The 13,504-nt window shown below is 40.0% G+C and overlaps 1 protein-coding gene across 1 annotated transcript in view; it reads right to left on the reverse strand.

Annotated features, from left to right (window-relative positions):
* The window catches only part of ATP1B1 (ATPase Na+/K+ transporting subunit beta 1), a 36,069-nt gene that overhangs the window by 2,915 nt on the left and 19,650 nt on the right, over nucleotides 1-13,504 (reverse strand). Inside the window, exons 3-5 of the mRNA XM_060770745.2 lie at nucleotides 4,929-5,087; nucleotides 2,771-2,955; nucleotides 1,202-1,282 (exon numbers count right to left, since the gene is read on the reverse strand). Coding sequence (XP_060626728.2) covers nucleotides 1,202-1,282; nucleotides 2,771-2,955; nucleotides 4,929-5,087 — 425 coding nt within the window. The remainder of the gene's footprint in view (nucleotides 1-1,201; nucleotides 1,283-2,770; nucleotides 2,956-4,928; nucleotides 5,088-13,504) is intronic.

A 13,504-nucleotide genomic window follows, 5' to 3' on the forward strand; every position in this document is an offset into this window, starting at 1 on the left:
ACTTAGGATCTTGAAACTGCTGTGAGTTTACATTTACAGCCATTAACTATTGAAAGTAACCTCAAAAGCGACCTTGTCAGCCTGGCAGTGCCCCAGCCAAAGGATTACTGAGGTGATGCAAATCAGCATGCTGAGAAATGGTATGAGAAATGTTCTTTAAGTCACAGAGTGCATTGAGACAAAAAGTTGTGGCAATTCCCCAAAAGGTTTTCCCCAACTGTCTATTCTGAATGCACCCCGTAGTCAGGAGAGTATTGGCAGATGTCATTTCCCAGTGCCCTAATCTCCAGCACTGTGAAAACCTTTTGGTGGCTGGGTGTTGCCAGGATGAGAAGGAAAGTTTTGGGGAGCATGTTGGCACTTGGAGGCATTGGAAAAGTTGGGGTTGGGGTAGCAGCATCAGACATAACTGTGACAATGGAGCTCCACTGTTATAGCTACAGCTGAAAATGCAGAATCTTGGCCACTACCTTTTTGGACATGTCCTCTTGGCTGAGGAAGTTTTAGGAGTTGTAGTTCTGGAAGTAGACAATTCTAAGATTTCTTTCAGAGAGCATGAGCATGCCTGATTGTGTTGGTTCCCTCTTCTGTTACAGGCTGAGTGTTCTAATATATGTATTAGATGCTTCTGTATTTGAACACAGGATTTCAATGACATGGCAAACAAGATCTTTTCCCAATGCAATTTTAGGACAGGAAAGCAGGAATCCAATTGTTTTGTTTTGAATGACAACATCAAAATTAGTAACAAGTAAAAAGAACATAATAGCAAAGAAAGACAAAAGGAGGGGGTTGCCTAGTGCCCGAAAGATGATCCAGTTGATACTTGATGGGCCTTCCAATGACCATTTTCGACAGCTGTAGGTACTACTACTGAGAAGGCCCTTCTGCCACCTTCTTCCTCACCCCTGAAGGAAGAGGCATGAGGAGGAATACTTCTCAGAGAGATCAAATTGTATACAGGCATGCTAAAGCATAAACAGCCATTTCTGAAGTATCCCAGTCCCAACCCATATAGAACTTCCATGGTAAGAATCAGCACCATCACATGGGTCCAGTAACAGTCACTAGGTGAGATGCTTGGTCCCCATTCAATAGCCTAGTATATCTCTCAATAGCCTAGTATATCTCACACTTCTGGATGGTCTTTGAGGGCAACCCCAGATAAAACATAATATCATAATAACCTTGATTAGTTTACCTTAGCAGTGCAATGCACAGGAATGATATAGGGATTATATTTTGCCTGCAGTTCAGCTGGGATGGAGTCATTTTTTGGAGGCTAAGAGGAAAAGAAACACATTACAAATGGTTTAAACACATGGGATGGGCATTATCCAACTCATTGAACCCTCTCCCATTTCAGTTTCCTACCCTTGTGTTAAGGTGCCATTTCCAACAGGATAGAGAAGGGAATTACGTAGTCCTCCTGATGTTGCTGCATTACAACTTCCAGCAGTCATGCCCAGCAAAGCAAATGATAATAAATGCTGGAAGTTACAACTCAACAACATCTGGAAGGGAGCACAATTCCTGTCTGAGAGGAAAGGACTACTAGATAAGCAGAAAAGATTCACAATTTAAGTAGTATAAACATATGCTCTTCATGGCTGAAAATGTGGTATTCTGTTACTATTCACAGATTGAGAGTGAAAAAAAGTCCACTGGAAAATGTTGAGGAACTTCTTTATTTCACACGGTTAGTCAGGTTTGCACACAGCCACTTCCTTTGTTTACATGGCAAATAAAACTGGGTGCTAGGTAAATATAATTTTTTAATATAGCTCTTGTTTCTTTGAGTCCACTAAGGTTGCATAAGTTGAGCAGGCAGGCTATTAATAACACTGAAACATGTTGAATAAATTGAATAACCAATACATTACAAGAGCCTTCAACCCAAAAAAATGCAAAGCATGTTTTTTTTTAAGTATTGAATCTATACTTTGTCATAATTACAGTAGATCCTTTGAAATCAATAAAACCTGTGTCAATACGGTCCCATTGATTTTAGTGGCTCTGTTGCAAGCAAGACTGAAGGTGCACCTATACTGTAGAATTAATGCAATTTGATATTATTTTAAGTGCCATGGTTCAATGCTATGTAATCATGGGAGTTGTGGTTTTACATGGGTTTTCTCAACCAAAGAGTGCTGGTGCTTCACCAAACTAGTGATACCAGGATTAAATAGCATTGAGTTAAGGCTGTGTCAAATTATATTAATTCTACAGTGTAGATGCACTCTTAGTTTAGTTCCAACTCAATATCTTTCTAGTTTTGTCATCTGAATGAGTGTCATCTTGGCAGTGGAACCAAACTAGCCCATATTTCAATAGGCTTTACTGGTATGACATGGAAGTGGAGGTGCCTCCTCACACCCTCAAAATATACCAAACATATCAAAGAACGCATAAATTAGGCTTGAAGCAAGCTAGTTCAAACTGCAATAGGCATCCTTCTTTTCCTATAAGATCATTCTATCTAATCCAGCATTACAGTGGGTTAAACCCCTGTGCCGGCAGGACTGAAGACCGACAGGTCGCAGGTTCGAATCCGGAAAGAGGCGGATGAGTTCCCTCTATCAGCTCCAGCTCTTCATGCAGGGACATGAGAGAAGCCTCCCACAAGGATAAAAACATCAAATCATCCAGGCATCCCCTGGGCAGCGTCCTTGCAGACGCCCAATTCACCAGAAGCGACTTGCTCCTGACACGACAAAAAAAAAAAACAACAAAAAAAACCTCAGCCCTTCCTCAATAGAAAAGAACTTGCCTCAGGTGTGAAGCCCAAGATTCGGTTGAGTTTAATGATCAAACATGGTTTGCCATCTTTGTAACCATATGATTTATCTTCTATTCCAGAGCAGTTTCCAAGCCAGTTGCGATTGAACTTGCAAGATGACACTATGCCTCGAGAACCCTCATAGGGACCTCTGTCTTTGGGGCCGGAAGGTTCAGCTGGAAGTGCAGGTAAAACAGAAAGAGAGAAAGGAAGAAGAGTGCTTACATCATTCATCTTTATTTGCAGTCAACAGACCATAAAATCCTCAGATTAAAATACGAGCACATTTGATAAATATTAAAATACTTACATGCATTTTTAAAAACTTCTCACGGTTATTATAAAAGTTTTATTACGTGCTTACTGCCTGCACATATTCCTTTTGGTAATGATTCAGTAATCAACCTTCCCCCCAAAAGCGAGTGTGCAATGTACTGTCCTTTATTTAAGAACACTAAACCCCACAAGAGCCAGACAACATGGTATCAAGGATAACTTTTTTAGCCCAACTCCTGTGTTATTTCTTTCAGGGGAAAAGGCAACCCATGAGCCTAAAACAGCTTAGGTTATTTTGTGGCAAAACCGCCCTTCCATAACTCTTGGGGCTATTGGGTGGGGTGGGGGGCGACAAAGGAACCCTTGCGGACAACTAAGAAAACCTGTGGGGGGAGGCAACATAAAAACCTCTGAGGGGAACATGTTGCCTGTAAGCTTCACTTTATCAACCCCTTACTAACCTAGCAACTTTTCAAATATTGTTCAAGGAGGCATCTAGTATCTATAATGGTTCCCCTCCAGCTGAAGAACATCTGTTAGACAACAGGGGAGTGTAGCTCTACCATCACAACCCAATGATTTTCTGAGGGAGATGTCAACCTGGAATGCTCCCTCACACTGTCTCCCATCTGTCTAATACACTGAGTACTAGCAAAGGCATAATTGATAGTTGCCTACTAGAGGATCAATAACCGACCTAAGACATTATTGCTGATTGTTCCTATACTTGCCATTGCCACACCATGTCTAGAAGTACCATCTCATAAGGCACTGCACAAAATTAGAAAGAGTCAGAGAACAGCAAGAAATAACTGAACTACATAGAAGCCATGAGGGAGAGCCATATGGACCTAGATTATCCTAGCAAGACCATTTTGATCCATTGCAATCCCATGTAGGATAGCAAGATGTCTTCCCCTTTTAAAAACATTATATCAGTACAGTTAAACAAAGAGAAGTTCTCCCTGTTGTCCCTATCTATAAGAGGGTGGGCTGTGCTGTTGAAATGTCAAAGTATTTTCCCCCTGACTTTGGTAGGAAGGGCCAACATGAACCAGCTGTTCACTGAACTGCAGCCAAACGGATCCAGAGTGTTTGATGAGGTCATTTCAAGCTTTTTGCATAGTGACTGTAGCAGTCATAGGACTATGAAAGCAGGAGAGACTGTAGATCTTGGGGCAAAAAATACTCTTTTATTTATTTATTTATTTATTTATTTACTTCATTTATACCCTGCTTTTCTTGATTCCGGCAAAAATTTAATGCCGCACAGATAAAAAATAAAAGACATCTCATCAAAATATAAAACAAACTAAACATATAAACAATTAAAATATAATTTTGGATTACAATTCCTCGAGCACCTATGATTTTGTAGGAATTGTTAATAAAAATGGCTTTTCTTAGATCTTGGAGGCTATATTCACAGTTCTTGAGAGTGGGGGAGAATAAAAAAGAGGATTCCTTCCTAATTTGACTGGAAAATCTATTGCTAACTAATAATGCTACAAGATAAACTAATAAACTACAAGAAAGGAGATAACCTAATAAAACTACAAGAAAGGAGATTCTATCTGAACATTAGGAAGAACTTCCTGACTGTGAGAGCCATTCAGCAGTGGAACTCTCTGCCTCGGAGTGTGGTGGAGGCTCCTTCTTTGGAAGCTTTTAAACAGAGACTGGATGGCCATCAGTCAGGGGTACTTTGAATGCAATATCCGTGCTTCTTGGCAGGGGGTTGGACTGGATGGCCCATGAAGTCTCTTCCAACGCTATGATTCTATGATTCTAATGCTCAACGACAGCACTTTAGACGGATCATTTATGAAAAACCAAATGAACATGACATGCAAACAAAATCCATGCTACTCACGATCACAGTTCTCAAAGTTCATATCAGTCTCTTTCTGATGTTCCATGTCGTATTTCTCCAGAAACCTATCAATAGGGTCTGTGAACTTTTTGTATGTGCTGGGATCAGAAGGCTTGAAGGAAATCTCCATTTTAAATACCTGAGGAACATTTGTCAACCCTGAAAAAAAGTAGAATACCAATTAAGTACAGAGAGAAAAACAATGAAATCTGAAGCAGTCTCCACTGCACTGTGCTTGGGGCAGAGAGGTGTCATTGAGAACAGCAAATGCATCTGAACAGGAAGGTTAATGCTGTCCACTGGTTGGGACCCATGAATTTGGGCAAGCCTTGGCATCCTCTCACTGAATCAAAAGAGTTGGTTTCTAGATGGCAACTCCCAGAACCCTTAGTGAGCATGCTATCTAGAGGAATGCTATGGCCTGTAGTACAAACATAATACTTCCAAGTTCTAGGTTGGGTCTTCTTTCCAGTGCTTGGAAAAGTTATGTTATTGAAGTAAAGAGTCTCAAATCCCATATAAAAATAACTTCACTACATTCTTCATTTTCTTTAATGGCTCTCCCATTAATCCTTTACACCACGACAGAGGTGCCTAGATGCTCTCTCGATCGCAGAGGTGTGAAGTTGCAACTCACACACCATGATTGCTCTTAAAATGCCTAGTGCTGAAAAGAAGCGAGAAGGAGGAAGAGCACACCTGAAACTGAGTCTTGGAGGGAGGGAAAAAAAGGTCATTTTAGTACCAGGTTTTCATCTAGGGAACAGATTTCTAGGCTGAGACTGGTAGAAGTAAACTTGGATGGGATCAAATAGCACATCAAAAGAGCTTTCTAGCATAACTTCCATTTTCTAAAAGCACGCTGGTGGTCAGGAATCACCTCTTATGGAGAATGATTTTTGTACACTGGCAAAGATGGGGTCATTGCTTAATATCTGATAACAGGTGAAGGAGGTGAACACTGGATTTGTGACCCTAAAGATAATATTGGACCATCAGCTCTAGCTAGCATAGACAACAGTGAAGGGGGGTGGGATCTACAATCCAGAAACATCTGGAGAGTCACTTGAACCACATTCCTGTACTCTTATCTTCTAAACCAGGAGAAATTGCTGTTATCCAGCAGTGCCTATGCTGAGAGGGACTTCATCCCCATATTCCAGAATTCAGCTTAGGTAATCTGATTCTCCTGGTGAGCTCTACAAAACAAAGAAGTCCTGAGAAAGGACCCCATTTTTCTAGTGGCTTGGCCTTACTGAGAATGGAAAAGAGGTTCCATTCTACACTATGCTGTTTTCAACTTTACAGTCTCACTAAACTGGTGAAAACCTAACACCAAGTCCTTCACTGGTACTTGTACACTGGATATTAAATAGGATGAAAAGCAATTTTAAAATGTTTTAAAATTAAAATGTGAATAAATTAAAAATAAACTATTAGGCTAAGATTTAGAGAATGGAAGTATTGTATACACAAATGAATCGACTTTTGGACTACATGTCTTAGCAAACCCCAGCTGGCTGGTGGATTTTGGGAGTTGTAGTTTTAAGAGAATTCAAAATGGTCTCAAACGTACAACAAAAGCCTTTTTTTTTCCAGGAAAAGCATATAAAGTGACAAGGAGGGTGCTTCCAGACAGGCCACAAAATGCAGGGTCTGTCAGGCTTTTACTGGAGGCGTCCAAATGACAAATCCACAAATATGCTCTTTTGGCCCATCAAGAATGCAAAGGAAAGGAATAGCAGCTGACCGGACTAGATTATGAAATGATAAAACTCATTTTCAGCCATTCATATATGTGTGGCATAAATGTGGGCTGTGAGGGGTGGCAGAAGGATACATTTGTGATTGATACACTCTCTCTAAACTACACACACTTATAAGAACACTGTATAAGTGTGCATCCAACAAATGGTCCAGGTGATCTTCCAGAGCTTGGGAAAATAACTTTTGGGACATCCATTCCCATAATCTCCTAGTGAGCATGCCCAGACTCTGAGATAGATAGATGGATGGATGGATGGATGGATGGATGGATGGATGGATGGATGGATGGATGGATAGATAGATAGAGCTGAGAGCCAGAACTTTCTATTCCCTCTACACCCATAGTGTCCACTTAGTGTCCCTTAGTGTCCACTAATAATCAATAATCAGAAAGGGCTGACATTTTGTTGTAACTGAACTAATAATGTAGTAGTTTCAGTTCAAATCTGAAGCAGTCATTGCTCAGGTTTCACATCACAGCACATTGACAGCCTAGAGATGACAAGTCTATCCTGGCACACTCGCATTAGCTGGGAGCAGCTTCAACTCTAGTATTACTGCCAGTAAGTCAGCCATGCGCCCACTTGCTATTATGCTGAAAGCTGATGACTGATATGACTGGATGAATCTGTCCATTTCAACTGCTTTTGGTGTTTTCAAATTCCCAGTCTAATGCTTCTTTTGACCTCTTTCAACTGCACTGATCTAAACATTTGTACCTATTTGTGCACTTTACCCTAATATATTCCTTTTCATACCGTTTGCTTTAAGGAACTTTCCCTAACATAATGCACTACATAATTTCATTTTCACTCATTCGGGTTTGAGTGCACTTCCTCCCAATAGGCACATTTTTGCATATGAATATTTGCATACTTTTATTATACAACTGGAGAACGGCATTAAAAAATAGAAATGGAAAAAGACAACTACACATCTGCTTGCAAAATGATTAGGAAGTATTTGATTTGTTCACATTTTAATGTAAACCAAACTAATTATTTCCTCATTTCTGCTGGATGAATGAAAATTGTGAAATATCTAACTTCATTTACAATGATGCTGAATGTTTTCACTTCCTCCATCCCTGATTATCTATTTTTTTTTCTAGAACACATAATAAAGTCGTAAAGGTAAATGAGAGCATATCAGAGAAAATTTAATTTTGCACCTAGGATGTATCTACATTGTAGAATTACAGCGGTTTTGCTGCACCTCTGTCATGACTCAATGATTTTGTATCACAGGAGTTACTATATTACAAACTATAATGCTATATTTTGTAATATAGTTACTAAATATAGTACTATATTTAGCCTTGTCTGCCAAATGCTGCCAGTGCCTCACTAAATTACAACTCCCAGGATTCTATAGCATTTGCTCCACGACCTCCACTATAATGAGCTCTCCTCTGCAAATAATCTGCCTTTGTTTTATCTCGCCTGATTTTTTAATCTGTTTTTAACCAGTTTTTCTTTTATCCATTACATGTAGCTTGCCCATGTTATTGTGATTGTGCTTATTGTAATCTTATATTGTTTATGTTGCCTTTTGTTTTATGTAATTGCGTTATTATTGTTCATTATTTGCGTTTTCGGTTTTGTTTTATTTTATGTAATTGTTGTTTTGGGCTTGGCCTCATGTAAGGCGCACCGAGTCCCCATCGGGAAGATGCTGGCGGGGTACAAATAAAGTTTATTATTATTGAGCTATGTCAGTTAAAGTGGTATCAAACTGCAGTAATTCTACAGTGTAGATCAGTGGTTCTCAACCTGTGGGTCCCCAGATGTTTTGGCCTTCAGCTCCCAGAAATCCTAACAGCTGGTAAACTGACTGGGATTTCTGAGGGGTTGTAGGCCAAAACACCTGGGGACTCATAGGTTGAGAACCACTGGTCTAGATGCACCCTTAGTTAGAATTTTTGTTATGGGAGTTTAATTTATGTTATTGACTTCTGACTTCCAATTGTGTGTGCTCCTAACAAAAGAATAGCATGAGCGAGAGGGATTTGGTTTAGTACTAATGTGACATGCACATTAGAAAAGAGAAAGTAAATAGCTTGGCCAGCCCATGACATTTTGCTGCCTAAAGCAAAGGGCAAGGTGGTGCCTTCCTCCATTCCTCGTAATTCTCCACACTTCTTGGGATGACAAACCAATTTAGGGTGTGCAGACCTATTCCTGCACTTGAGTCACTTATTGACTCATGGAAAGCCCATTAATTTTCTAGGGTTTTCTTAGGCAAGGAATACCCAAGAGGTGGTCTTGCCAGTTCCTTTCTCTTAAATATGGACTACAGCACTTGGCATTTGTTGGTAATCTTCCATCTGAGTTACAAAAACAGTTTTATGTGTGTGGCATATACAGCTCTATCCTTCAAGAAAGGTAGATGGCAGGGGGCGCAGGAGAAACCACTGATATAGCTGCACCCAGCTGCTTGTTTCACATCCTAAATGCTTCACCACAAACTGAAAAATAGTGAAAATACTACAAGCAGTAAAGGAGTCTCTCACTGCCTTTCCCTACCTACTCTGCCTTTCTTTTCAGTGATTAATGCTTCCTGCAGGAGTTGGTGGTGGAAAGTAGACTTGTAAACATCTGGAATTATAGGCAATTCTGAGTGCAGCTATACCAGGCATGGGCAAACTTCAGACCTCCAGGTGTTTGGGACTTCAACATTTTATTGCAGGTCAAGTTTTAATTGAATTACTCAATGCATGTTTACCACTGATGTGGAAAGTAATGGGACCTACCAGGTGTTAAGAATTGTGGGAGTTGAAGTCCACAACAGCTGGAGGGCTGAAGTTTGTCCATGCCTGATCTATACTGTGAAATTAATGTGGTTTGATGCCACTTTCAACTATCATGGCTGAATGATATGTAATCAAGGGAATTGTAGTCTGGTGATGCACCAGCCTTCTTTGGCAGAAAAAAGTCAAAAGACCTCATAAACTACAACTTCCAGGATTTCATATCATTCAGCCATGGCAGTCTAAGTAGCGCCAGATTGTATGTATTCTACAGTACAGATGCACCCTTTGAATGGTATACTTGCAAGGAGGTCTGAATGTGTTCACTGAAAGCACCTTGGGTTTTGTATGCTGAACACCGCATCCCAAATAAAGGCCTGTATTCCATGACAGGGCATGTTAGTGAAACACATATTTACATGTTGAGTTCAGACAACACAATCCCTGTTCTTGAATTGTTTTGGGATGAAAGCCAAACACAAATGTAGTACCATTTCCTCAGGGCAATCTGTCTAGCACAGTTCACTGGACACAGTATTGTTTGGTGCAGGATATGGATTCCTGAGAGACTCCGCTCCCATTTGTTGAAGGGGAGGAGAAGCACAGTAGGTTCCGGCATTCAGGAACAAAACATTTTTTTCCTAGTTGGGCCTTTTGATGCCACCATTCCCTGACATGACCCCATCCAAATGAGTCAGACTCCCATCATTCCCAGACACTCTGGTCATGCATTTTGGTAGTGGGATGTTAACTACAATTGGAAAGTGCCAGGTAAGAGGAGGCTTTTTATCTTCTTATTTCCCTTTTCTCCCTTGTAGAATACATAGCCACTAGTCTTTTTGGGGACTGGCAGTATAATAATAAGACTGATGTATATGAAAAAGCCCACTCCTATAGGAAGAAGTCCACACCTGAAATGCAAAATACTGAGCTATCACACCTTGCTGTTTTGTTTGTTCTACATGAATAGGCTTAGTCGGTTTGTTTGAATAGCATTTGTCCCATGCTTTCATTAAATATAGAGAATAGAAATTTGTTTTTGATGACCAACCCTCAATGCCTGGAACTTGTAATCCATACAAACAACTTTTTCAGCCTGTAAATGAGGAAATGAAGGATGCCTTGTTCAGGAGTAGAAATAACTGAACATGTTTCCTATTTCAGTATTAATTTCTACCTTGGAGGGAAGGAACAAGAAGGAGTACAAGACGATACCCTAAGCGATACATACATAGATATATATCTCCCTCGTTCAGATGAATGTATTCCTATGTGTTGCAGGTCAAGTTTTAATTGAATTACTCAATGCATGTTTACCACTGATGTTGAAAGTAATGGGACCTGACATTTCTGTGACTGCCCCTGCCAAACACGGTCCTTATTAAAAGGCAATTTCTGCCTGGCATATTCACTGCAAAGTAGGCAGGTGGTCAAAACTGGACTTCAGAATAACTCTTCCAGTGCAAGAGCAAATGTTCAGTTTTCTCTTATCCCCATCCTCTTTCTCACACATATAAATCCAGAAAGTTTAATAAAACCATTTAGGAAATGATAGGAAATAACTCTACTGACCTAAAGGTCACAAGTTCGAATCCAAGAAGCGGGGTGAGCTCCCGTTATTAGCCCCAGCTTCTGCCAACTTAGCAGTTCGAAAACATGCACTGGAGGCACATGATGTTCCATGCAGTCATGCTGGCCATATGACCTTGGAAGTGTCTACGTACAACGCCGGCTCTTCGGCTTAGAAATGGATATGAGCACCAACTCTCAGAGTCAGACGCTACTAGACTTAATGTTAGGGGAAACCTTTACCTTTACATAGGGAATAAGTCTAGGGAACTGTCTAATGGACCTTGTTGTGAGTGACTAGAAAATCTGGCTAAAAATAAAAGTGAGTTCATATCAGGGGACTCTTTCTTCACTGTCTACGTTCTCAATGTTCAGGAAAACAAGAGATGAAGAAAATGGAGCTTGTGGGTCACTGTGGCTCTTCAGAGTCCCAATTTTTTCTCTCAAAACAACCCACTTATGACATCAGCCCCTTCTATGCTGCCATATAAAATTCAGAGTATCTGCTCTGAACTGGATTATATGGCAGTGTAGACTCATATAATCTAATTCAAAGGAGATAATCTGGATTATTTTAATGATCTGGATTATATGGCAGTGCAGAAGAAGCCTTAGATGTTGTGGGAAGGAAATTTTGGAACACCTTCCCCCTCTAGTTGTTTTAGATCAAGGAGAAATCTTTATTTACCCAAAAAGATAAACTAAAATTTCATTGGCAGTGTGTGACCTGGCTGCAATATGTGAACTATAGCTGTTCCATCGCTTGCTGCTAAACATCTGAGCAACCTTCTGTCTATTGCAAATGTCACTTGCTAGATAGTCTCACCTATCTGCATCTTGCTTGCTTAGAAGTAATTTATTACCAATACATTTGTCAGCCCAGTTCATAATTTCTTAAAACAAACATAAGAGTTACTATTTTAATCATTAAACATCAGCCAATGTTTTAAATAATGGTTAATGTTTTGCAGTACCTTAATTCGTTTATGGGGATGGCCATTTTAGAATTTTGGATTTTTTTTAATGGAGGGATACATTCCCAAATTGTGCATGAGTACAGAAAACTGGAGATAGTAGCAAACTCTATCGAAATGGAAGACTTCTAGCCCAGAAATACCATGGAGTTGCACTGGAATCAGATCCTGGGATATAGGGCAATGCGGAAGAGGCCTGAGTAACCACTCTCCAAAAGCAGTCAATAATTTGGAGCAAGAGCAGCAAAATTTTGAACACAATAGCATCACATTGGTTCCTAACAATCAATAGTAGACAACTATGTGGAGGACGATGGGGATATTGAAACAGTTCTGAAGGAAAAGGTATTGCCTTTCTGCTAAATTCACTAAAGGAAAAGAAAGCAAGTTCCCTGAGGATGGCAAATGAGGACAGTTTCCAAGTAAACAGCTGCCAGCCATATCATAGATAGGATACACCTATGATTTTCATTCTCTGAAAAAGTTCATTGTATAGGTCTAGCTCAAACTTGGGGAATGTATGGTTTACGAGGTGTTTCTGGAGTACAGTTCCCATTAGACCCAATCAAAAAGGGCTATAGTCAGGCAAAATCAGGGTTGAAGTCCAGCAATATCTGGTGAGCCACATTTTCCTCTGATCCTGTCCTAGTTGTTGCTGCATCTTCCTGTTTACAGTTTAGGAACATGAAAAGAGAGCTGCTGATCAAACCAAATCCCATTGTATTCCCATAGTGGCCAGTCCGATTTCTGTGGGCAGCCCACCATTGGGGCATGAAGGTAATGGTGCTCTTTCACTAATGTTCAAAAATAATTGATAAATAGAAACATAGTGCCTTCCTTGTATTGGAGGAAAATACCCCCCCCCCCCCATTATTAATGGTAGAATTATCCTCATTAATTTCTCTATTTTCTAATGTCTTGATGATACTTTTATTTGTTCGTTCACTATTTATAAGTGGTGCTAACATCCTTCCTCCATTTGCTATTATTTCCATGCAGGATGTGGATTATTTGTAGGGCACAACTGACAGTTGCACATACATGCAGAATTCAGACATCAAAGTAAAGTATTTCTGTATAGGAAAAATTCAGTGCCTAGAATGGCCCACACATTACTTGACATTATAAAGAAGTCATGTTAACTTTCTATTATTTACTATGAAAACAAAAGCCCTATTTGGACCTGCAGGTTACCTGAGGATCAAACCAAAGTCTTTCACCAAATGCTTAAGATAAAAATCAACATTGAAAACTGTGCTTATGTTCTTTCCGTCTTTGCCTTCCACAGCTTTGCATTATATGATTGGCTTCCCAAAATAAATAAATGCTTCTTGGCTCTCAATAAAAGGCAAACAAGAATAATTCCTTCCTCCTGCCCTGCCCTTCTCAGTAACCCATATTAACAATGCAATGTGAGCATATGGGACAGAACCAAATTCTGTGAAAGATTTCCGCAAGTAAATATTGTGCTTGTAACCCAGATGTGCCCAAGATAAATCGAGCTGGTAATTTAAGCT

The sequence above is a fragment of the Anolis sagrei genome, chromosome 3 (genome assembly GCF_037176765.1).
Source record: "Anolis sagrei isolate rAnoSag1 chromosome 3, rAnoSag1.mat, whole genome shotgun sequence".
NCBI classification, from domain to species: domain Eukaryota; kingdom Metazoa; phylum Chordata; class Lepidosauria; order Squamata; family Dactyloidae; genus Anolis; species Anolis sagrei.